The 22,847-nt window shown below is 25.4% G+C and overlaps 1 protein-coding gene across 4 annotated transcripts; it reads right to left on the reverse strand.

Annotated features, from left to right (window-relative positions):
• Positions 1-1,563: 1,563 nt before the first annotated feature.
• Positions 1,564-22,559, reverse strand: LOC129984247 (abscission/NoCut checkpoint regulator-like). 4 transcript variants are annotated; one of them, XR_008785474.1, is made up of 13 exons: positions 22,420-22,557; positions 21,863-21,926; positions 21,159-21,280; positions 15,326-15,376; positions 14,623-14,759; positions 13,574-13,662; positions 12,082-12,243; positions 9,169-9,361; positions 8,150-8,199; positions 6,496-6,591; positions 5,108-5,214; positions 2,530-2,724; positions 1,564-1,689 (listed from the first exon to the last, which is right to left on the reverse strand). XR_008785474.1 is itself a non-coding variant. In XM_056094083.1 (12 exons), the coding sequence occupies exons 1-12, from the start codon at positions 22,488-22,490 to the stop codon at positions 2,649-2,651; spliced, it is 1,218 nt and encodes a 405-aa protein (XP_055950058.1). In that variant the 5' UTR covers positions 22,491-22,557; the 3' UTR covers positions 2,267-2,648. The 4 variants fall into 4 exon arrangements, 3 of the variants coding, with proteins under 3 accessions (XP_055950060.1, XP_055950058.1, XP_055950059.1); XM_056094083.1 differs by lacking the exon at positions 1,564-1,689 and having other exon boundaries at positions 2,267-2,724; XM_056094084.1 differs by lacking the exon at positions 1,564-1,689 and having other exon boundaries at positions 2,275-2,724; positions 22,372-22,542.
• Between the last annotated feature and the right edge of the window lie 288 nt (positions 22,560-22,847).

Consider the following 22,847-nt stretch of genomic DNA (forward strand, 5'->3'; position numbering starts at 1 on the left):
TTAAATTACAAACATGACATAAGCTTTAAATTTAAAAAAAAAAAAAACTGCACTTTATAAAATAATGAATTGTGCTAATCATAAACTGAGAAATAAAATGAGTCTCATTAATTAAATAATAAAATGAATAAATTTATACAAAAAGCAACAGATATTGCAAGTATTGTAAAATTATTACAAAATCTTTTTAGTGAAAAATAAATTTCAAGGCCAAAAAGGTTGAAATCTGAGAAAATTTATCTTGTCTATTCATCTGAAAACAGAACCAAATTCCTTTCTTATTCTCATGCATCATTCACTTTGAATATTTCGAAGTTTTTCTTTGTATGCCACCTGTTTCTTTCACATGCATCTCTAAACCCATCCCTAACCAACACATCAACAAAAATGCTAATGCAGATCTGCATCGATTTCCAAGAATGGTGAAATCCATTCCAAAAACGTTAAAATCTGCAGAAACTGTCATGTCTGAAAATGAGTTTAAAATTTTATAAGCAAGAAGAGACAAATAAGAATTATTCACTTCAAGTATTTTTTTAATTTAAAAAATAGAGTTTTAATAAATAAATAGGGCTGCTAACACTTTACTGCTTGAATAGTGGCAAATTCAATTCTTGCAGTAATTTTGGGACACCCTTTATAAAAAAAATCAATTTGGTGAATTAATAATTAATTCATAAAATAATTTCTTTTTTATGTCTTCAATTTCATTGAATAAACTTTTAGACAATAGGAAGTTTTTTTTTTTTTTTTTTAATGAAGGTATTGAGAAGGCAAATGGAACTATCCAAGAAAAGTGTTTAATTGATTCCAATTGATTGCAGTTATTTAAATATTCAACAAACTAATGTCTCTTAAAATTTCCTAAGACAGACTTTCTTAACAATAAACATATTTTAACGAGATTTATTCATTGCTATCAAAAATGCCAAGTTTAAAGGGAATTGTTGTTGTTTTTTAAGACCTTAAAAGCATATTTTTTTGTCTGAGTGGTATTTTGGGAATAAGGAATATTTCTTTTGAACATAATTCTTTAATTTCTGCTTCAATAACATTATGCTCAACATCTGCCTGAAATCAAATATATAAATCTGATTTCATTTTGCTTTATAAATATGAAACTTAGTGGTATATTTTATCATGAATTTTAAAGCAATAAGGTTCAATTCCACTTGGAGCACTTATTTTTGTTCCTATAGGCGCAAAGGATAAAATAATATTATTTTCATTAATATGTAGCCAGTAATCATGGGATTCAAATTAATTAGAGCATACAAGCTCTTTTGTCAGTTGGGGACAGCTCGATAATGATGATAAATGCATCTAGTCATGACAATATTTTGTATATTTATTAAATGTATTTACTTGCTTATTCTAAAAATAGATCCCATAAAACTCAGAAATTTGTCATTGTTTCAAATTTTGTTTGTTTGTTCAAATTATCAAAAAGATCTACAGATGAAATGGAAAATGAGACAATTTATAAAAAATAATAGCTATTTTATTTACTAAGAAAAAGCAGCTTTTGTATTCCAAAACAACTTTACTTTCCTACATAGTTTTTAAAACCTAACCCACAATGTCTCTAGAATATAATGATATTTTTTTTAACAATCATTTGAATTCCAATAGGAAAAAAATACTACAGATGTTGCCAAGTCTCATAGCTAAACAGCACGTTTTTGGTAGCTGAAAAAAGAATAATTTATATTGATTATTTTTCAAAGATATTGCTTAGAAACCAATAAAATTATGTTTAGATTAACATATTTTTTTATTATGAGTATATTAAATATCATGAGAATCAATTCAAGAAGCAAATGAAAATATGATCAGGCAGAAATGATATGCAAGTCATTTTGACTAGTTAAATGCTTCATTACATTTATTTTTAAAGCAGTGAATCAAATACCAAGAGCACATATTGAAATAAGACTCAATAAATGGTTGTGGGAACAAGTTCGCTATAAATATTATTAATTATAAAATAAAACAGTTATAGCAAATAAGAATATTTCATGTTAAAAACTAATGCATGTTTTCTATTGAATTAAGAAGACAACAGATCATATATAGATTAGGAAATACAACAGGTTTATTTTCTCTATATTTTTTGAGACATACAGATTCTAAGGGAAACAACAACAACAAATAGTTATTACAAGCAGCTACAGAAATTTACAAAAAATGAAATGATTAACAAAACAATAAAAAATTTCAATTTAACATATAGATATCATTTGAAGCATATAAGTTTGCAATAAAAGGAATGTTGTTTAAAAAATGCCTTTTTTTTTAATGCTTTAAAAATACAGAAAAATAATCTGATTTAAAAATAATAAAACTAGAAACTTATTTCAATATAATATATAACAATTTTCTTCCATAAAAATATTTGATAGCAATTTTTGAATCTTTTACATATATTGTTTAAAGTATAAACTTTGCTTACCAATAAACAAAAAAATACATATATAAATATTTAGCAAAACAGTGATTAAATAGTGTAAAAGCCAAAAATTTACATACTTTTTGATAAAAAATACACACTGATATATACATTTTCTATGCCAACAGCAGTGCAAAATATCCCTTTCAACTAATATCACTAAAAATTTGTCAAAGATTAAAGATTGATGTCAAAGCAATTACATCATTGGAACTTTGGGTGGAAGATAGGGGCAAGTTTTATGATCCTTTATATCCAAACTATCATGGCACTCCCTGAAAATAGAAATGAAAACATTTAAACTTTTTCTAGAGCATTTCTATTTGTACTTTACCATTAATGTGGCAGTAACTGTTGTTACAGAAATATAATATGTGAATTATTTTCTAAAAGGGAACAGCAATAATACATTTTATAACAAACTAGATACTTGTCCACATTTTAACTATTGCATCACTAATGAAATAAATAAATAAAATTTCATTTACTTAAGTTTTAAGAAACTGAACATATTAATAATATTTAGTTCATATTATAATTGTTTTCATAAATTAATTTGTAATAATATATATATATATATATATAAGTAACCAATCTTAAGTAAGAAAAAGTTTGAAAACGAAACTAAAATGAAAACGAAACAAAAAAAGTTTCGAAATTGCAACTAAAATTTATAACCTATTTAAACTAAAACCAAAAAAGAACTTCATAGTATTTAGAGAGCACAATTGCAGCTACTTCTAAAACACAGATGAATTGATACAAAAGTATTAGAATCAAGTTAATAGGAAAAACAAAAAATCAAATAAAAATTAAACCAAAAAAATTATAAAAAATATAAAAAAAGAATCTGGCCTGAAGACTTTTTCAAGGGTCACCCTCAGGCAGGGATTCAAAGAAAGGGATTTTTTCTGTGAGGAAATACAGACATTGTCTAATAATGATTCCTCGTGACCCGAAAATCCCCTGAAATTATGCTCAAGAGATATACCATTTTAACAGAAAGGAAATATAAAACAACAAATAAGAAGAAATTAACCACAACAAAGTAAAAAAACAATAACAAAAAAAAAACAATAAAAACAAAAAATAGCACTAAAATTAAAAACGAAAAGGCCAGTACATACCATCAACAGTGAAGGAAACTTTAAACTATTGATTGTGATTCCCTGTTTTTAAAAAACTAGCGGTAAATTATGTAAACAGATGTAGGCTCCCAGCGCCATCTATTGAGTGATCCAATATGCAAGGAAAGTTCTATTTTTATTTAAGCCAAAGGATTAATCCCAAACCATACCTTGTTTAATTAAAAAATTGACATTACAGTAATTTCTAGGAAATTCATTTTTAATTAAATTTTTAAGGAGGTTGTTTGATGCTTCAATATAAGAATTTTTATTATTGCAAACCCTTTTGATCCTGTTAACTTGTGAGAAAATTAGATTTTTGAAAATTTTAGAGTTTAGATTGGAATGGTAGTTACATAGTTTTGTTATTTTAAAGTTGAAATCATCCCTTTTATCGTATATACCAACTATTGTTTTATCATTAGCAATTTCGATTTTTAAATCCAGAAAGGTAGCCTCAAGTTGATTTTTATTTGTATCTTTTAGAATTAAATCTTTTGGATAGCAATTAGTAATAATATTAGTATTGTCGAAGTTAATCAAAAGTAGGTCATCAATATATCTCCACCCGTTTATTAAATTATATTTAATTATTTTTTCTCATAGTAATGCAGGAAAATATTAGCTAAAGCACTTGAGAAAGCTGTTCCCATTGGAATGCCCTTGACTTGTTTATAAAAATTAATACCATTAAACACGTAATTTTCAGTAATATTAAAATTACATAACTGAAGCCAGTTATTTTACGGAATGATATTTTCATTTAAATATTCGTCATATATAAAAGTGCAGACCTTTATTAATTTTTCATGAGGTAGATTAGTGTATAAATTTTCGAAATCAAAAGTATTAAGTTTATTAATGTTGTTATCTTTAAGAAAATCCAATACTTCTTTGTTACTAGAAATAATAAAGTTGTCTTCATTTTTTATTTTGTCCAGGATAATTTTTAAGTATCTAAAGAAATGTTTACCCGTATAGTAATTATAACTGCCAGTGCTACAGGTTACGAATCTGAATTTTAATTTGTGATTACAATCTTTGTTCTGTTATCAGTTTGGTGAAACACAGCATCTAAAACACAGGTTTGATTTTCAGCAGGCCAGATTTAATGCCAGAAATTAATCATCAAAAAAATTGCTACGGATTGCCATGGCAGATTCAATAAAAATGCTAAATTCACCCCAAAGATCAAAGTTCTGTAACTATTGTTTGCCAATGCCATACAAGGCAGTTGTGGTTTATCCAAAGTTCTCAGTTTTATGCTAAGAAGAGGAGAGTATGCAAGAAAGCTTTGGGGAGGGACCATTTCTATATATTTTATTTAAGAACAATATATTAGCTTACTTAGATATTTTTGAAATTACCAATAAATTAACTCTAACTTGAAATTTAATAGAAAATAATAATATGAAATTCAAATAAAATCTAAAAGTTAAAAAAAACATGACATAAATGTACAATTTTAATCATTCTTCAAACAGTTAAATGTAAATAATCAAATTTCAAAATTAATATGTTAAAAATTTACTTGAAACAACGTGAGCAATATAAGTCTCCCTCACAACCAAAGCACCTTATTTTGGCATCTTCAGTACATATTACACACCATGGTAATTCTTCTTCATCCACACTTTCCTACAAAAGAATATCAAATCACTTTATTAAATTCATTTTCAAGAATTTTTACATAAGCCCTAATACATTCACTAATGCAAACTCTTATACATATATTAGCAATTATTTTTTTTTTTTTTCAATATGGTAATTTTAAGCCCTGAGAATCCTTTTAATTCTTTTGCATTTTTTTGTCATTTATAAGCTTTTTAATTAGTGTACAACAGACTGAATACAAGTTAAATAATTGGTTAACAGGTTAAATTTTAGCACTAATTCATTCTTATGATTATGAACAATGACTTGCTGTTTTCCCTTCAGATTAATCTCTTATATTTTCCAAACTATTGAGAAAAAAGTACATATGAACATACTGACAACTCATTCAGATGGTAATGCATGACGTAAATATGAATAATATGAAAGAACCATAGCACACACACAAGTTCTACTACTATATTATGTCAAAAGCTTTGATATTAACATAAAATTGCTCAAAAAAACAATTGATAAGTTTCAAAATTTACAGATTTAAATCTATTTAAGAAAATGCAGAAATTCTAAAAGGCAGTTATAGTTTCATAGATTCTTCATATAAACATACTTGAGTTTTCACATGCATTTTTATGAAAATTTAAATAATAATCCAGCAATTTTCTACTGGATAGTATGTAACAATACTAACAACCTTAAATAAATAGTGTGAATGCTGCCAATTTTCAAAATCTTTTCAGCATACTCATTATTCAGTGACTTCATTTTTCAAGTAAAAATTATAGAATAAGAATATAAGTAGAATTTTAAGTTGCACAACCTAATATTCTCTGTTAAAAATTAAGTTACGGTACCAAAACTGTTAAAAAATTTTAATAAAAGTCTATTAGATGGCATTAAATCTATTGTCTAGTTCAGCACTAGAGAAGAAAATAAAAATATATTCAAAAGCAATATATAATAACAAAATTATACATGACTTTTATGATGATAAAACCAAAATTATATACATTTTCCATGTCATGAATAAATTGGCATTTTCTAAACTTTTTGAAAACACTATTTCATTATACAAGAAATATTAAAGCATAGTTTTCAAATATATTTTCTATAATTCTTCATTAGATTTTGCAATTTGAAGGCACACCTATTTATATTTGACTTATTATAAATTTCAACAAAACTGAAAATATGCAGAAAGTTTACTACAGTTTATTGAACAAACCATTTTTTTAATAGTAGAATATTATTTGTTTTACTTGTTATAAAATAATAAAAAAGAAAAAAAATTCAAAAAAAGAAAATTACCTTATTTCCTGCTTTACTGGATGATTTATCAGCATCTAAATCATTTAAACTATCCATTTCTTCCATATCCACATCATCAAGTTGTGTGGCTAAGAGCTAAATGTAAGTAAGAACACTATTTCAAATTTTCAGAAAAGAATATATCACTCTCAAACTTTTTTAAACAACAAGGCAGCATAAAAGTATATCATTATTTTATTAAATTATTATTTTTTAAATATCAAATAAAAACCTGCCAATTTGTCAGAGTCCTTCTAAAAATAAATGAATTTCATTAAAAAAAATAGTAATAGTATTTCTGAACAATTATTAATAAAAGGAATTTATTTTTAAAAATTTAGTATCTTTTTTAAACTAAAAAAATAAGGCATATAAGTAATATAACATATGAAATAATATATAATTTTTATATCTTATTATAATTATATTTTATATCCTATTGCAATTATATTTTATATCCGATTAAATGTAAATATTTACTAAGAAGCATAGAAACTTGTCTTACATGAAGAAAACTTAATCATTGAAATGATTCAATAATTTAGCATTTCTTCATGTTATATATGTAATTTTACTTGGGAATTTTTTCAATCAATGTATAACAAGTTTTAAAGTGAAAAGCCAACTTTCAAATTATAATAATTGCCATAAATATTTAATCATTACAATAATTTGCAAAGATACGTCTTTTAACTCTATCCTTCAAATCAACAAATTACTTACTTCCCAAGTATATTTTCTACTTCCTTCAGACGGGGGGGGGGGGGGATCATTCCTTTCACTTTATTTTTAATTAAACTCAAAAATCAACAGTACTTTTTGTGAATTATAAACAATAGCATTAAAATATCAACAAAAAAACTTAAAGTTTCAATTAAGAAATTTTAATTCAATATGAAAAAAAGAATTTTGAAGAGCTAGTTTAAAAAAAAAAATATTTTTGTTAAAACAATCAAAATGTAAGATAATAAACAATAAAAAGGTCTCAATTTTTTCAGGAGTTCAAGTACCAATTTACATGCTAATTTCTCATAAAATTAGTGATTAATTACAATTATGAAAACATACTGAAGTGAAGATTTATTCCTGAAGGAAAATATATTGAATAAGAATATATTCATAAGTATCTTGAATATATTTAGTTTTATACCATGATGGTTTAAAAAAACACACAGATAAAAATAATTAGGTGCTATTTACAGTGATTTATTGAAAGCTCCTTCAAATCCACCACCATCCTTAGTTACACAATTATGATTGGCGAGAACTAGTTAATATATTATTGAAAAGTCTGTTATAAGGAAAAAGATTAAGGTCAAGTACAATAAGAAAAATTATAAGTAAATTTGGTACTTGTTTATTTTTATGGCCCCTAATTTTATTTGACGATTTCGAGATTACGCAACTACAGCCAAATTATATTATACATATAATGTTAAGATTGTCACATTCCCAGATTTACTTGCCAATTTTCAGATTATGTCAAGAATTTCATAAAAACAGGGCTACTAGGTAGTTTTCACGTGTTAAGATCATCATGCTTCTTTATTGCAGGAATTGTAAAAACAAGCAAGCACCATAAATTTTTATAAGAAATAAAATATAATCATAAATTTAAAATGAATTATAAGGGAATTTAATAAGTTGATTTTACTTTTTCAACTAGCTTATCTGCCTCTTCTTCATCATCCTCACTTTCTGTTTCTATTCAAAAAAAAGAGAATAACAAAATATACATCAGTTTTTTATACTTGATATGTATTTTGGGGGAAAAAAGTCTAAACAATAAATGCAAACAAAACAAATAGACATTAGTAAAAACAGTTATGATGTTATAAGACTTTCAACTCAAATTATTATATTTTAAATAAAGTTTATTTTATGCTTTATGAAAGAAAACAAAATTTTCACAGAACCCTTCTGCATGGTACTAAGTTAAAAATTCCCTTAAGACAATGAGACAAAAAAAAATTACACTTTGTAGAAAAATAAACACTTGAGTTGTAATAATATTGTGCAGATATATATTTTTTTGATTACAGTTCTTGTCTTTTGAGAAGAGGGATGTTTAGATTTTTAAATGAATAGATTATATGAGTAAAATTTAGAATACCCCTCCCCCCAATATCTTATTGCAAAAATTTACTAAGCAAGCTCTGTCTTAAGTCATAATGACTTGCAATTACAAGCAATATACAGAAAGAAAATTAGGTGTAAATGCTACAAACAAAAATTTGAAAAGTTGAACTATGAGAAGAAAGCAAAAAACAAATATGTGGTGAAATATGCCTACAAATGCTTCATTTTATAACTGGAAATAAAGAATGCATAGCATATTCACTATTTTTTCATTGCCATTTCCAACTTTGACCAATTTAACTGTCTGAAGCAGTATTTATTTAGTTTTACTTTGCATTAAACACAAAATCCCCTTTAAGCAGACAAAAAAAATTTCAATGCACATCTGAATAGGACATTAAGTACTGCTAAAGTATTATTAATGCAGTTTAAATTACGGTTTTATTGACAGAAAAATATAAATCTAATTTTATAAAATTCTTAACTTATTTGTCAGAAACTGAAACCACATTTTAAGATATTAACTAATTCAATGCAATATTATACATTTTTCCATTATACAAAAAAAAAAGATTGCAATAAAAGAAGAGATGCCTTTTTTCTTTTGCATGGTGGATAGTAAGTTTTTATACTCCATATCAGTGTTCAGCTTTTTCACTTCTTTACATGCCTGATCGGACAAGTTTCTCGATTCTTCATGCAACATAGAATATTCATCACTTATAGGCATTTCTTCAGTCTCTCCTGGAGCAAGGGATGGTGGAATATTGAATTCTTCTGTCTTTCTCTAAAAAAAGTAGACTTAATACATGATTAAAAAGATATAAATGAGTCAATACAATGAATTGAAAAATGTTATTTAAAATAAAAACAAAAAAGTTTACAAACTATTACTAAAATGAATATTAACATGCAAAGATTCATTTCCAATAATCTAAACAAGGTTATAATAACTAATAACATATTTATCAGGTAATAAAAATAGCAACAACTTTATTAAAATCAAATAAATTTATAAAATGTACATGCAAAAGGAATAGAAAATATACATTTTTGAGGAATGGAGGGAGAATAAATTATTGACGATATAACATCCACTCAACTCATATTTACTGAAAGATATTTCTATAAAATTAAAGATTACTACCAATTAATAATTCTTACTTGGATAATAAAGCAAATACTAATTATGCTATTTGTTACAAAAAAATTGATAAAAGTTTATTTGTTTGTTTTTACTACTAAACACATACTATTAGGATCTGATGTCAATTTCATAATCTATATCTATACTTATAATAAAGCTCAATGTGTGTGTGTGTGTGTGTGTGTTGGCGCTCTACAGGCCAGGTCATTTGACATACAGCTACCAAATTTGGTACATGTATACCTTAGAGGTCGGGAATGTGCACCTGGGGTCCCTTTTTTTGAAATTTTAATTAGAATTTTAATTATTAATTAAAAACTGACTTTCCCGCCAAAAAAATCTATTTTCCACAACGCCAACTTGTCTGCCAAAATAATCTTCCATTTTCCCCAACGCCAAATGATTTAGGCTTTAGTTCTTTTTTTCTCCCAACAGTAATGAGGCTAGGGTTAAGATTTTTCGGCGGATTATTTCAAACGATTCTGTTTATTTTCTTAATGTTTCATGCATTTAAAATTAAACATTGTAAATTAATCCATGTTTCAGATTCATTCTGAAGTACTTTTGAATTAAAATAACACAGAATAAAGGAAATTAAAAATGTATAATCTGCATAGCGTTACCCCAACTGGCGTAGAAAAATTCACGCATTTGCGTTACCGTAAAAGGCGAAGAAAATTCACGCATGCGCACTGTGTTCTGATTGTTGGCATGGCAACCATTATCAACGGACGATTTAAATTACTTTTAGGTTAGTTGTATGCTTTTGTAAGTAAATTGTATTTATGTTAGTTATATATTTTTTGTATATGCTTATAGTTTTAAGTACATCGTTTTTTAAGTAGTTTTTTTTAACCTGTTTTCAATGATTTAAATTATTTTTAGGTTAGTTGCATGCTTTTGTAATTAAATTGTATTTATGTTAGTTATATATATTTTTTATATATGCTTATATTTTTAAGTACATCGTTTTTTAAGTAGTTTCTTGAAACCTATTTTCGACCGATTATTTTAAACGATTCATTTTATTTTCTTAGTGTTTGATGCATTTAAAATGAAACATTGTTAATGAATCGATCCGTTCATGATGAATCTGAGAAAATTTTGTTGACAAATTCTTGAGATATTACATAAATTAAGAAAGATATTCTTTAGTGCCCATAAAGTTTAAACGCTCAGTGACTCTATTATCAGTAATCATATTATTAAAAAAAATGCTTTATTTCAGTAAAAAATATTATTATATTAATTGCAGATTAATCCTTTACACTTTAATTTAAAGCATAAATTCTACGAGGGGTAACAGAAAATTAGAGAGATACATATCACGTTATGACTGAAGGCCTTTATAATATTATGAGTGAATTATATGACTATCAAAATTTGAAGTTTTAAAATATTTTGCTGAAGAATCTATTAAAGTTGGAATTGCATAAAATATTTAATTATTAAAATTTTAACGAACATTAAGATTGGCGAACAGGCTGGTCACCAAAGGCGGCTAGTTTAAAATATTTTTAAAGTATATTTCTCATTAGTCGATTCAAAAATTTTAAAAATTATAAATAATTACATTTGAAATGAAAAATTTTAAAAATTAATTTTCAAATCCATTGTCACATTTCAAAAAAAAATTAAATTATCATCTGTGATTTAATATATAGAATTCATTAAAATAAATGGCTTGCATTAATATCAAATTACACTAATATGCATATATAAATCAATGACATAAATTTAGTTTCTTTTTTATATGAAAATAATATAATAAATTAAATAATAATGATAAGTGATCACTGAAATTAAAGATCTTAATTCTTAAATATCTAAAGAGGGATAGGATAAATGCATGCTAAGAGATAACACAAAGCAGAAAATGAAAACAGTTGAATATAATATTAGAGGTTCAGTAAAAAGAAAAAGCAAAATAAATAATTAAAAAATATAGTTTCAAAAAATAAATATACACAAGAAACATTTTTTGCTTAAAAGAGAAGCAAGCATAGAGTTCTTTAACAACTATTCATCATGATGTTATGGAAAGAGTTCAATTTTTATCCAATAGCAAGATTTTTTTGTAAGTGCCATGACCAGCGAGAGACACAGTCTGAAAAGAAAAGTAGAAAGCAAGAAAAAGAGGTTACAAGAAAGTATTTTGAACTGATATAGTTTTAGAAAGCAATTTACTGGTACTACATTTCGGATTTGGCACATATTAGAATTATTATGGGAAAATAAAAGCCTGTGTAATTCAGATGTTAAAGTGAAGCCTAAGTTTGAGTGATTAGAAAGCCACTATTTTTAGAATGTGGATAAACTGACATTATTACAGATATGCTTTTTTTATAATTTAACCTTACTTTGGGGGGAGGTATAGGTTCATCCCTTAATCTAGCTAAACGAGCAGCTATTTCATCTTCAGGTTTTACAAGCCGAGAATCCAATGCAACCTCTTCTGATACTTGTGTAATAAGATTAGAAGCTTGTTCTTCTGCAGTTATTTTCTCAGTTGGTCTAAATACCTTGCAAAAACAAACTAATAAATATAATAGGCATATATATAGATATAATATAGTATAAACATAAAAACATGAATAATGCAAAGTGTTAGCTGAATGACATATTTTATAAAATTGAAAAATAAAATAAATCAAAAATAAAATGGATTCAAAAATTTAAATGTATTCTCAGCAAATGAGTCGTTAAATAAACAGCAACAATGCTAAAAAAATTTTAGATAATCAAATTACTTGTTTTATGACTGATAAAAATTATAGAAAGTGGAAGCATGTAATTTTCTTTAATGAAAACATATAGGAAAAGAATCTGTATCTCCTTACTTCAGAATCTGTTTTTAAAAAATCGCATTTCCTTGAAACTTTAATTACTTTGCAATACTTCTTTTCAAAAAATCTCTTCTGCATCATATAATTAGATTAATTTATAGTCAAATTTCAAGTAAAATTTAAAATGAAATTAGTAATTTTAAAAGACGCAATTTCTCAACACCAAGAATACTCTCCTAAAAAAATGTCTGCTAGATAACTGATTAAAAAATTTCTGTCTTTAAAGTTTTTCTCCTACAAGATATATACAATTGCCATTAGTTAAATATTTCATTTTAACAATCCAAACTAATACTGGTTCAACAAAATTTTAAAAAAATCTCAAAATAAATTTCATCAATTGCAAAATTTAGTTTTCTTTTACTTATGTAATTAGTCATATATGTATAAATAATTAGTAAGCCTTCCAAAAGGGAGAATTGTTCTTAAACATACATCAATAAAATATCAGTATTCTCAATGAAGTTTAGATTTTGATAGTTTATTACATCCAATAAGAAATTCATAAAATAAAAACAATGAAAAAATTATTAAAATATATTAAAATTATATAATAAAACATTAAAGATTTTTTTAAAAAAATACAATTAGAAAATTCATATATATATATATATATATATATATGTTAGTGATTTCTTCAATTGAAGAACAAGCATTTAGTTCCAAATTATCTTGGATTTACTTCCATTTTACAATTTTTTTTAGACAAATGTTTCTTCTCATAATATTGGATCGCTTTTATTTTTACAATTTACTATTTAAGAGGGAAAAGTGATAGCACATAAGCTGGTCATAACATAAGTGCCACAAAATAAAGGCCAATTCCCATTCAGATGGAAATTAATGTTTAGGTTAATTTTCTGATTTAATACTCTATAAATGCTTGAAGGAAATACAACAGGGCATGCTTTATTTTATTATCAAAATTATTAAAAGAATGGGAGTAGGGCAAATTAAACAGCATGGTAGGGGATGGACAAAATCTATAGCATATTATACATTTTACCTGTATTGGAGGAGCTTTATATTTACCAGGATCCATTCCTTTTAATTTTGCCAATCTCTCTTCAATTTCGCTTTCACTTGGTGAAGCAGCTAAATATATAAGAATGAAACACATATTCTTTTAGAAATAATCAAATAATTATATTTTTGCTAAATTTATTAAAACTCTAGGTTAAAGAGCCGATAAATGATAAAAAACAGTTTTCTTAGTACGATACTTGATATTAAATGTGCAAATGTAAGACTATATTTTTGGCAAAGTGTGCAAATAAAGAAAATTTCATTGCAATAGATATAAATCAATCACAAAAAGTAAAATATTACATAGCCTTAATTAAATTTAAATTTCTAAATACAAAGTATACGTAAGTATTTCTAAGTTTCTAAGTATCATAATAAATTAAATTCTCACCTGTAAAGATATTAAGAAAATACTTCAACAAGAATTTCTCTTTCAAAAATTTATTTAAAAACCTCATATCAGAAAAAGATTTTAAAATATTATCTATTCATAATACATATTTCACTGGTGTATGAATAAAAAAAATGTAGAATAGTTGCTATATATATATATATATATATTCATTATAAATTTGCAACTTCCCTTTATGAATTACTAAAAACAAGAATTTTTTAATGAGAAAAATACAATAGTTTAAATATAGAACATTAGACATTTGAACAAATTTCTCTTTTTGAACAAATTGATAATTTGAATAAGTAACTGGCCATTAGATTCATATTACCCATCTTTCCAAAAGTATTTTAAAAATAAATTGATACAGTTTCACATCAATTAATCTACTTATTAAGTTTAAGCATGTAATCTTTAAGCAATATTTTTTACAGGGGACAGTTTTATCTAAAAAAAGTACAACAAATATAATAAATATTAGAAGTGTGTATTAAATATATATATATATAACTTATATACTACTAAAGAGATTTTTATTTTAAAAAATTAAGCAAAATTAAAAAGAATGTAATTTAATGGTACAGATAAATTGGTTTTATCACATATATACATATAATTAACTCAAATAACAGTACCTTTCACACGATCCCTTTTTAATTTTTGCAGTCTTTCAGCAAGATCTTTATCAGTTTCATTTGACATCTGTGACTTCAATCTAATATGAGCTGAAGAATCCACACTGAAAGACTGCTTCTTCAGAGCCTGCATACGTCTGTAAAAATAAATTACATTTTGAAATAATGAATTTAAAAACATAATCCACATTAATATTTTTGCAATGTAAAGTACTATAGAAATTTATAGAAAGAGGGATATAGAAACAGGTGAAAGATTGCTAAAACAATATCTGGTGAAAGATTGCTAAAACAATATCTGGTGAAAGATTGCTAAAACAATATCTAGGAAATATTTCTAGATAAATTAGGTGAAAATAAAATTCTTCTTTTAAAAATCATAAAAACTATTGATTTTATTGAAGCTGAAAAAAATATTGCAAACAAAAAAAGTTTATCTCAGTTTAAATTTATTCTATAACCATGGAGGAGGCCCACTTTGAATGATCAATTATAGCAGCAAATAAAATAATTAAGAATTGAAGAAAAAGTAATGATTTTCGTAGCTTTTTTTTTTTTTAAAGCTTGAACTTTTGATTTGAAAGCAGAAAATCTAATAAAGAAAGCTACAAAAATACTGTAATAATGAAAAAAAAAAAATTATATAAATATAATGATGGTAAAAAAATACTTAAAGTAATAAAATCTTCTTTCCATTACATACCTCTTATGGGCTAAAGGAGGTGAAGGTTTGGATGTAGGTTTTGATTCATCACTAAAATAAATGAAAAATCAGTAAGTGTTAATTATATATTTATAAATATAGCATTTCAAATTCATTTTTTAAAATTTTATAATATAAAATGATGACTAATTTGTTCTTTTGTTAACATGTTAAATAAATGTATAACATAAAATCCATCATGTCAATTCTTATGCTACAATGTAAAATAACATCTTACTTCAATAATTAATGTATAAATAATTTCCCATATGAATATAAATGCATTTTTAATTTTTTACTTCATTCTATCTTAGCCTTTATATAGAAATTTAAAAACCATAAAGTTCAATTAATACAAAAACTTTTTAATTAAAATCATAAGTTTTCTAAAATATATCAGTACAGAAAAAATAATCGTCAACTTTGAAGACATATGTATACTAATGAATTTATTTTATAATTTATGCCATAATAATTAGATTTTCAGCTTTACTTTCAAAAGTATTTAAATGATGCAAATAATAATATTTTATTTTGTTTCAACATATATATATATATACTTTTAAAAAAATTATGAAGCCTAAATTTTATACAGTCCTAAGATATAAAACTTGACAAATTCCTTTCAGTCCTAAGGAAATATATTCAGTGACATATTCTTAGCATTAAAACTTTTAAATTAAAGAAGCATTTAAAAAAAACATATAAAATTTATTATAAAACTTTCTATAACCAAATCTAATTGAATTATGAAGTTTAAAATATTGTTCAACAATTTCATAAATTTAGACAAATCAGCCAGCGAAAACTCTTGAGTATTCTTTACTTCATTTAAGGTATCTTTCCTACTAGATCCATATACTTAATACTAGTGATGTATAACTAATAACTAATTAGATGTTGGAACATATAAATTACATATATTCCTATGCTTCTGCATATGCATGTGCAAACACACATATGTATGCATATATACTTGCAGGATGTTCTAATTCTAATTTATATACAAACCAGGTTTGCTTGAAATACTACAGAATTACTAAACTAAATACTAATAGTTTAAAAGGTCACAAAAAGGCTTTTCTTACACTTGTCTTTCTTGGAAATATCATACTTTATGTTTATTTCATTTCTTACATATGTACAGTTATCTAATTTTAATTAGCTAACTAATTTCATCTTTAAAAAATAAGAACTTTATAAGTGCTTTTTACCTCCCTTTGGAGAAAAAAATAAGACCCAGACTTAACATAATATTTTTAACAGAAACATAAAATACTAGCAAGAATTACTGAATATTTTCAGCAACTTTGTTATTGAAAATGTTTTTAATGCAAGTTTCATTTGAAAATTCTTATTAAAAGATTTTCTTCGCATAACTTAAATTATTTAATTATAATGCAGTTAGCAGTATAACAAGTAAAAAGGTTATACTGCTATTTCATTAACATTCCAATTCCTTGAAAAAAGGTTAAGATCATAAGTAAACAAATGTAGAATACAAAAATAAATGCTAATTTTACAAAATTTATAATTAAAACATTGTTTTTTTTAAAGATTTTTTCCAAGCACATTCAATCATTTTACTAATGATTTTTCTCAACTCAGTAGATTTTGTTAGTAGTGAAAAGCTTCTGGCTTGTCAAACAAGTGCATTAGTTTTATATTCAATTTTAGCAATTTCCTTTTCTACGAAAAATCTTTTTCCAAACAGAAATCAGAGTCAAACTTTCTCTATGCCTTTGATAACTATTTTATTTGCTATCTGTTTCCCCCAAAATAAGCAATATATTGAATGGAATGATGTTGCTAACATTCTCAATTCTTTAGTAATGTTTATTGAGCCTGACTGCTTTATCTGATCATACACTACATATTGTGAAACTTATGACATTTTTCATTTTCAATATTTTAATTAATGCCAATTTTCTTTCAACAGATGCTTGTTCAGGAGAAAGAATTAAAAAAAAAAATTCAACTATCTCCACAGTTTTTTAAATTAATAGCTTTCAAATAAAGAATTAATAAAAAACTCACTGCATCCTTTCTTCATGTAAAAATTATCAAAATCGAATAAAAACTATTTGATTAGGAAATCTATAAACTTCATGAGAATAGTATCTTCATAACATAATTTTATACACCCTGATAAAAGTATCACACAGGAAAGTTTTTTTTTTTTCACATTTACTTTTTTCTGCAAAACAACATTTTTTTACTTATGCAAAATTTAATGAAAATCTATTTATTATGTATTCCATTATGTATTATGTAATTTAGCTTTTAAGCTTTTATGGAATGCAAGACTTTCAATATTTTTTTTTCCTTCTTATGCTTGTGCTCACTTCATCAATTGCAAAATAAGATATAGTGTTAAAGAAAAATCATACTGACTTTCACAGTTACTGAAGAAATAATTTCAGCCGAGAAATTTTCTTCCAAACCTTTAAAAAACACAGTTGTTTTGTTTTATTAACGAACCTGTTAACTGGGTATGCCGAAATATTTCAATGCAAAATGAATTGAATAATAGTTAATTACCTAGTTAATAGGTTAATGTACATCAGATGTATAAAAATTTAATAGCAAATCATTAATCTGATACATTTGAAAAAATTGCTCAATATGCTTTGCAACACATGTGAAACAAACTGAAAATGTCTCTCCAATATTTTGTTACATACTCTGTAATAAAGGTATTATCACCCTGCCTCTGGCGTAAAAAGCATGTATCTTGAGCTAGGCCATAAAAGTACACAATTTTTTATTTTCAGAATGTCAGGATAAAAAGAAAAAAAAAAAAACTGAATATGATCTGAAACTTTTTGGTCCAATTTTAGAAACAAGTTAACCTACCAAATTTCCTTTATCTAAATTGTAGCATTCTTTTGTTACTGTGGTTACATGCATGCAAACATACACATCAACAAATAGTCAATTAATTGGTGGATACGGTTCAAAACTTTGACATGTATCTAAACTTTAAGATATTAAAACTGTGTGCCAAATTTTACCAATACCTTCTTGTGTTTTGAAATTACCCTGTTCACTTGCGTTTGAATAAACAAACAAATACCTTCATTGAATTTTATTTTGGCCAAAATTTAGTAGAAATATGCACATTTAGCATTCCAAATTAAAACATTTTTCAATTATTGTGTTTACAGGCAGACATAATTTTTAAAATGTATTATTCAGAAGTTTAAATTATGGATCATCAATCTCAAGTTTGAATTTTCTGGCAGTTACAATTCTTTCTCTTTGAATAGTTTGCATACTTGAAAGTAAAAAAAGAATTTCATTTGCATTTATTTTTTCATCTTTTAGCAAGAGTAAGTAACAAATGAGTTACAAATAACTTTTCAACATCATAAATATTTTACTTTACTCTTATTTTCGGAAGCTTTGAGTGTAATCACTTATGGGGATACTTTGAACAATTCCACAATGAATGAAATATGCATTTTTTTGCAGATTGTTAAAAGGTTTTAATACTTTGCACAAAAAATACTTGAATTAAAAATACTTAAATAATTTACTAATTGGGAATCAAGAAATGATGTTGAAATATAACTAATAAATGATCTACAAATAAGTAAATCATGCGTAGAAAAGCAATTATAATATGAAGCGATTTTATGTGAATACATAAAATTATCTTTAGAAAGAAAATTTTTTTCTCCCATCCAAACAACAAAAAGAAGATGAAAAAAGAGTGAAGGTAAATGAAAAGAATTTATTTTTTCCACATTTTTGTCTTTTATAAAACTCAGATAAAACCTTTTCCACTGATCCCTGGATTCAATAAATTCATCACAAACTGGAAGATTGGACAGTGTAAAGAAAATGCAGCCTATAATAAGACAGATTTAGCATAATGAATTTTTTTTTTCATTGGAAAGAAGGTATAAGCATCTGAATTTAAAAAAAAAAATCAGCCCTTTTAAGACCCTTTATAAAGACAAAAAATAAGTAGTTTTTATGGACTTTCAAAGACACTATACAAGCTGGAAAATTACACTTCTCTAGGTTTAGTTTGCAATCAAAGTGAACTTAGTCATTTAATATCAGCTTCAGTCAATATAATGGCAACGTACTGATAAAAATTAATTTTTCACATGCACATATAAAATGCTATTACAGGTTAAATTTTATTTTTATTTGGTGTGAAATAAATTCTTATAAAATATGCTTAAAATATTTTTTCAAAATTGATTGAAAACAGAAATTTAATTAATATATTTGAAATTAATGTTATTAAAAAGATATTTTTTTTATATCTTTAGATGATATAAAAGCCATTTTTGCAATGCAACATTTTTGGATGTTATCACAGAAAAATGTTAAAATCTTGCTTAGTTTTTACTTAATTAAAATTCTAATTAAACTTTTAAAAAATGCTCCATGGTGGAAATTTCCATTTTCCAAAATATATATATGCCAAGTTTGGTAACACTTGGGCAAATGGTCTAGCTTCTAGAGTGCCAACACAAATACTTATTTCTTTTTATTATATGTAAAAAATTATTAAAGAAGCTCTTTTTTAAAAGAAATCCAATTATTTTGCAAATGTCAGATAGCTTTACACTGTAATCTTTATAGAAATTTTTTTTACTGATGAATAAGACAATGATTAAATAAAAAATATTTTTAAATAAATATTTTAGTTATTACATTCCACGACCATTTAAAAAGTAGTGTTGCTACTAGCGCCTTTGGGTTCGTAGCCGAGTAACAAGACCACTAGACAAAAGAAATTTCTCATGTCTCGTAGCTGTTATCTGGCTTATAAAGCGTCACCACATTACTCCCCCTTCAGTTCGTCGGAGAACGATTTTTTGTCCTGTTTTTGCTGTTATTAGTGGTGATATATTGACTGTTGCGCCTTATCCATTTTTATTTTTTTTTATTGGCTGATTATTTATCAGCTTCATTTATTTATCAGCTGCATTTTTTTATTGGCTGACTATTTATCAGCTTCATTTTTTTTATTTATTTATTTATTTCTGATAGAGGGCGCCACAACAGTTGTATGAAGTTTGCGTATTTTCGTCATCGGGTCACCAATGTTGCTATTGGCGATAAGCGAGGATCGAACTTGCAACCTTTGGGTTCGTAGCCCAGTAACGAGACCACTAGACAAAAGAAATTTCTCATGTCTCGTAGCTGTTATCTGGCTTATAAAGCATCACCACAGTAGCATAGATTTATTGAATAGCAATTATAGATAAGAATATTAAACTAGGGGCTGAACATCCATCCTTATCACTGAAGCAGGAAGTATTCAAAATTTAATATGGAATTGATAAGAAATTGCTGACTGATTTAAAAAAGATTTACAAAACTTATTGGAATATCCAATTAAGTTCAATCACTAAAATTGGAAGCAATAACAATTTGAAAAGGGTGAATAAAAAATAATTATTTAGTTATGTGTGTGTGTGTGTGCACCAATCCTTAAATGTATTTTTATAATTATTTCTGCATGCATTCCTCTGCCTTTTTTCCCCCAAGTTGTGTTTAAAAAGAGAACATATTTTACAAATAAACTTGAAAGGAATAGAATTTATTTTGTTAATCACACTTTGCAAATTATACATAATATAAGAATTCTGCAAGCCAAATAAAAATATAAAGTATCATATTGTGACATCAGATAGACTTATCGGTATTCAAATTTTAAATTCAAAATTCAATTTTTTTTTTTTTTTTAAGTGGATTCCATGCATATAAGAGAAATGGAAATATCTTTGAATATTACAGAATACAGACAATTCAAAAGAAGAATATAAGTGACAAAAATAAATGAGTATAAAATATGAAACTTATTTACCAAGTTAATTCTTTAAAGCATTTGTTGCACATTATTTTTTTACTTTCTCCATCTTCAGATGGAACTTGTTGCCTCTTGCAACATTTTGAGCAGAATGAAAATCCACAAACTTCACAACCAACCTGAAAAATATAGTTAAATTTACCCTCCTTCATTCTATGATAATAAAATCAGTACATAAAAATGTTACTCTTTAAATTCAACTAACAAAATTTTATGAAAGAAAGTAACTGTATAAAATTTTAGATGTTCTATCATTATTTTAAATTAATTTTAACTATTTCAAAATTAATGGAAAAAATTAACTAAAATTAGTCATTTAATAATTAAAAACTTAAAAAAAGCTAAAATAAGAAACCTTAATTAAAATATAATAAAAGGTAAAAATTTATGTTAGTATTTGATTGTATTTGCAATAATTATCCTCCCAGGATATAGTTTAAGATATATTAAAACCTTTTTACAAAGCAATAATAAGTTAGCAATTTCATAAACAGGAGACTAAAGCATATTTTAACCAGAATTTTTTGGTTTACATCTCAATATCCTAATAAATTACATACCTACACAAATAGCACAAGATATTCTATGACACTGATGCAATATCTTCATAATACAATACAGCATTCAAAATATCTTTGTGCCAGCATATTGTATATATCATATAAATTAGAACATACAGAAAAAGGAGTTAAATAATATACCTCTTTTTTAAGGAAGCCAAATTCAGAGCTGCAGCTATAGCAAGACATGTCAAGCTCAATATATCTAAAAAAAGGGGGGGGAGGGTGAGAATTTAATGATTAAGATGTTAAACTAAAGTGTAAATAGTGAATGAATTTTCATTAACAATCACAAAATAATAAATGCCTAATAATGCCTTTTTTCCCTTCCAAATCTACTTCACATCAAAAAATTCAATGAAGATGATCCAACCCTATCAACCAATTAAAAGTGTATAAAGCAATAATTATTTGAGAAAAATAGATCAATATCTTCCAACTTAAGATCTATTTAGTGGATACAATAACAACTAAAATAAAATCCAAAAGAGAAATTAAAAGAATGACCAGGCCGTATGTAATTTTAAAACCAAAAGAGTGAAAGCTACAAAATTGTTAAGATTTTACATGATGAAACTTTCTCCCAGGGGTATAAACAGGATCATTCTTATGCGGTTAAAAAAAAAAAAGTAAAATCAATATTAACTAACTCCAAGATTATCCTCCTCTTATGATAAATCTAGGAACGAATAACACACTTTTTGAAGGGGATATGATTCTCTTTCTTGTTTACATTTTGTGAAGTATTCCTATTTGCCTTCAGTATCATTTCATAATCAAAACCTACGACAGGAGGAGGACGTCGTGTTTTGGTTTCGCTTTTGTGTCATAATGCAGCTTAAAATCGTCTTCATCATTATTTTACATCAAGTTAATTTTTTTGAAGAAATTCTAGTATTTTAAAAATTAATTGCTGCTTTTTAAAATGAATAGAATAATTTCTGAAATTTATTTGCTTTTACTTTCCAATTCTCAAAAGTAAGCATTATCCTAAGACCACTTGCCTGAACAAATCCGAAATCAAGAAATTTCAGGCCCAGGAATATTATCAAACTTACGTCATAATATATGACTAATGAAGAATTGAAGTAATAAAACAGTATGATTTATCATTTTAAATGAAAAA

The sequence above is a fragment of the Argiope bruennichi genome, chromosome 9 (genome assembly GCF_947563725.1).
Source record: "Argiope bruennichi chromosome 9, qqArgBrue1.1, whole genome shotgun sequence".
In the NCBI taxonomy this organism is placed as follows: Eukaryota; Metazoa; Arthropoda; class Arachnida; order Araneae; family Araneidae; genus Argiope; species Argiope bruennichi.